The 3,132-nt window shown below is 37.1% G+C and overlaps 1 protein-coding gene across 1 annotated transcript; it reads right to left on the bottom strand.

Annotated features, from left to right (window-relative positions):
- Positions 1–2,083: 2,083 nt before the first annotated feature.
- On the bottom strand, positions 2,084–2,485 carry LOC108769976 (uncharacterized). The gene has a single exon (XM_018521242.1). The coding sequence runs from the start codon at positions 2,483–2,485 to the stop codon at positions 2,084–2,086; it is 402 nt and encodes a 133-aa protein (XP_018376744.1).
- Between the last annotated feature and the right edge of the window lie 647 nt (positions 2,486–3,132).

Here is a 3,132-nt window from a genome sequence, read left to right as displayed (position 1 = left end):
ACTCGTCCCAATCAGTCTGCTCGTCATTTATATAATGTCGCAAGTATTCTGCCAGTGTGCGATGTGAGCGCTCTAATGCTCCATTGCTTTCCGGATGGTACGCCGTGGTTTGAATCTTCTCGATTTTCAACAGCTTACAAACATTTTTAAACATTTCACTCGTAAAATTGGTCCCCTGGTCCGTGAGAATTTTCTCGGGTATACCGTATTCGGCGATTATTCGCGTTACGAATGCTTTTGCTACCGTTGCTGCCTCCTGATTTTCGATCGGGATGGCTTTACTAAATTTTGTGAGATTATCCTGAAACGTCAGAATGTATTTATTTTGTGCGGTAGTCACCGTTAAAGGTCCCACGATGTCGAGTGCGCATTTCTCGAATGGTTTGGAGGGGGTGTCGGTAATCTCTAGAGGCATTTTTGTTTTCCGACTAAGTTTATTTTTCTGACAATGCTCACATTTGTTTATGTAATCCTCGACATCCTTCGTGATGCCTCTCCAGTTATGCATTAATCTGATTCTATTTATTGTGCGTGTCACACCTTGATGCCCTCCGGTCGGTGTGTCATGATACTCGTATAGTATTTGTCGTTTTTCTTCAGCTGTATACTCGCGCATCGTTCTCTCCTTGTCTTCTTCTTCCTCTTTCTTCTGCGGCTGGAGTGAGTTCACATGCTCCTCCTTCGGTATCGGGTGACGGCTCAGTGCATCGGCATTTGTGTTACCCTTACCTGCCTTATGCACAATTTTATCCAGTTATGCATTAATCTGATTCTATTTATTGTGCGTGTCACACCTTGATGCCCTCCGGTCGGTATGTCATGATACTCGTATAGTATTTGTCGTTTCTCTTCAGCTGTATACTCGCGTTAATACGGTCGAAAATGTTTCACGGCCCACACTATAGCCAACAGTTCTTTCTCCGTCGTGCTATAGTTCTGCTCGGCTTTGTTTAAAATCCGACTGGCGTAAGCAATCGGTAGGTCTTGTCCTATGGGGCCTTGCGATAATACGGCTCCGATTGCATAATCCGATGCGTCGGTTGTTACTACGAATTCACGAGAGAAATCCAAGATTTGTAATTCAAGCTAAAGTCATCCAAGATTTGTAATTCTAAGTATTGATTTGAAGTGTGTTTACATTTTATTACCTTCCTTTTTTAAATAGGAACAGCAAAAGAAAGACAGTGGGTGTATCCAGAAGCGTGACCGTTCACTGAGCGCTCAGTGAACTTCTGCATCTGATTAGCATATTCCATTAGATTTAAAAATATAGTTCAAGCAGGTACAACAGCTCACTGAGCGTTCGTTCTTCTAGATGTACCCATTGAATACCTATATGCATTAAACCGATATTCACAGAATTACAATCTTGGACAGCAGTAATATAAAATAAATGTAAGCAAAAAATTCTAATTGCATTCATAACTGGATTAATATCTCATATAATATTTACATAAAAAATAAAGAACGAAGTTTAAAAAAGTGACATACAAGGAATATATAAAATTATTACTTTTAAAAGTACTTTCACTTACTTTTACTATTATTACTTTTTAAAGTATATACTTTTACGTTCTGAGAAAAATAAAATACATAAAGTATAAAAACGCAATAAAGGATGCAATATTATAAAATATCTCGGAAATATTAACAACGTTAAACACATATCAAATTATGCATTAAAGATTAAGATTAATGATTGAAGATTGAAAATTAATCAATCAGAATAAAAAATATTTAAATTTCTTTATTCTGCTTGGTCCATTTTTTATATTCGATCTTTAATCTTAATGTTCAATGCATAATTTGATGTGAGTTTTAAACTTATCTGAGGTGTATATAGGCACACATACAAGAAACAAAATAAAATATATCTTGACTAGGATGCAGTCAGTATAAAAAGACAACCCTGTATGGTTACATCAGCTAGATTCTTAAAGCGAGGTCTACAATAAGTTGCAAACACACTATCGCCAGTCGCAAAGCTTCGTAACAGTCAATCAAAAGTGTCAATAGTAATTAATGATGCCTCTGATTGGATGTCACAAAGCATTGTAATTGGTAGCAAAGTATTTGCAACTTATTATAGACCATGATTAAACCTCTTCTGTAACTTCTTCCTTTTCTTAGCTCTTCGCTGTTCTCTCTCATCCCTCTCCTTCTGCTTATCTTTTTTCATTTCTGTAATGAATGATTCTAAAATAGATTCCACTCGCCTTTTCTTTGGTTTTTGTTCATCTGCTGATATCTCTGACAAGGTGGATGAAGTGCTTGGAGAGCATGGACTATCGCTGCTAGCTATTGATAAAGGTCCTACCCATGCCTTTTCTCCAAATATTGAATAAATAGCAGAGTAAAAGGTCCAAGAACTCGAATGATTACCTGACTTTTTGTTGCTGTCACTTATATTTTTATAAGTTCTTTTTAGTCCTGACATTTTATTTTGACATTGAACAGCAGTGACGTTGTAGTTTGCCGTCTTCATTTCATCAGCAATTTCTAACCATTTTGTGGTAAAGGTGCAATAAAGATCGATCCTCTTAAAAATTGATGAAATTATGCTCATTCGACGCGTTTTTCCATAGAACGAAAGAATCTGGTAGAAAAAAGCGCCGCTCTGCCCCGCGAACCGAGATATTAAGCGTTAAAGTTAACGACTATTCAGGTTAGGATATCTGTCATACCGACTACGTGTAATGCTACTTCTTCTTCTTTATTTAATTGGCCCAGGCCCTCGACAACGAGGTGAACATAGCCATGCTTACTAATCACAGTTAAAGCCGGAATCGCTTTTCAAAAAATTAATGAAATGATGCAATCCCCGAAGCAGGGCAGACGAGCGTCCGTCCTACTCGAGCAAGCAAACGAGACTACGTGTAGTGCATGGTATAAGGATAAGGGTATGCTCACGCGCATGCAACCAATCAAAATTGTCGAAGTGTGACGTCATACAACAAGCGGTAAATTTAAAACTGCTCTTTCCAACCAACTTATGTTAGCAGCATTCTCGTCAGATATTTTATTTTGATTTAAAGTTTACAGGGAAAAATACGTTTTGAAATAATTTAAGAACTAATGAATATCCTGTAACAAAATGTAACATAAGTAAACATTACAAACTCAATAAAGATA

Source organism: Trachymyrmex cornetzi, unplaced genomic scaffold (assembly GCF_001594075.2).
Source record: "Trachymyrmex cornetzi isolate Tcor2-1 unplaced genomic scaffold, Tcor1.1 scaffold978, whole genome shotgun sequence".
NCBI classification, from domain to species: domain Eukaryota; kingdom Metazoa; phylum Arthropoda; class Insecta; order Hymenoptera; family Formicidae; genus Trachymyrmex; species Trachymyrmex cornetzi.
This window is presented reverse-complemented; position numbering and strand designations above follow the sequence as displayed.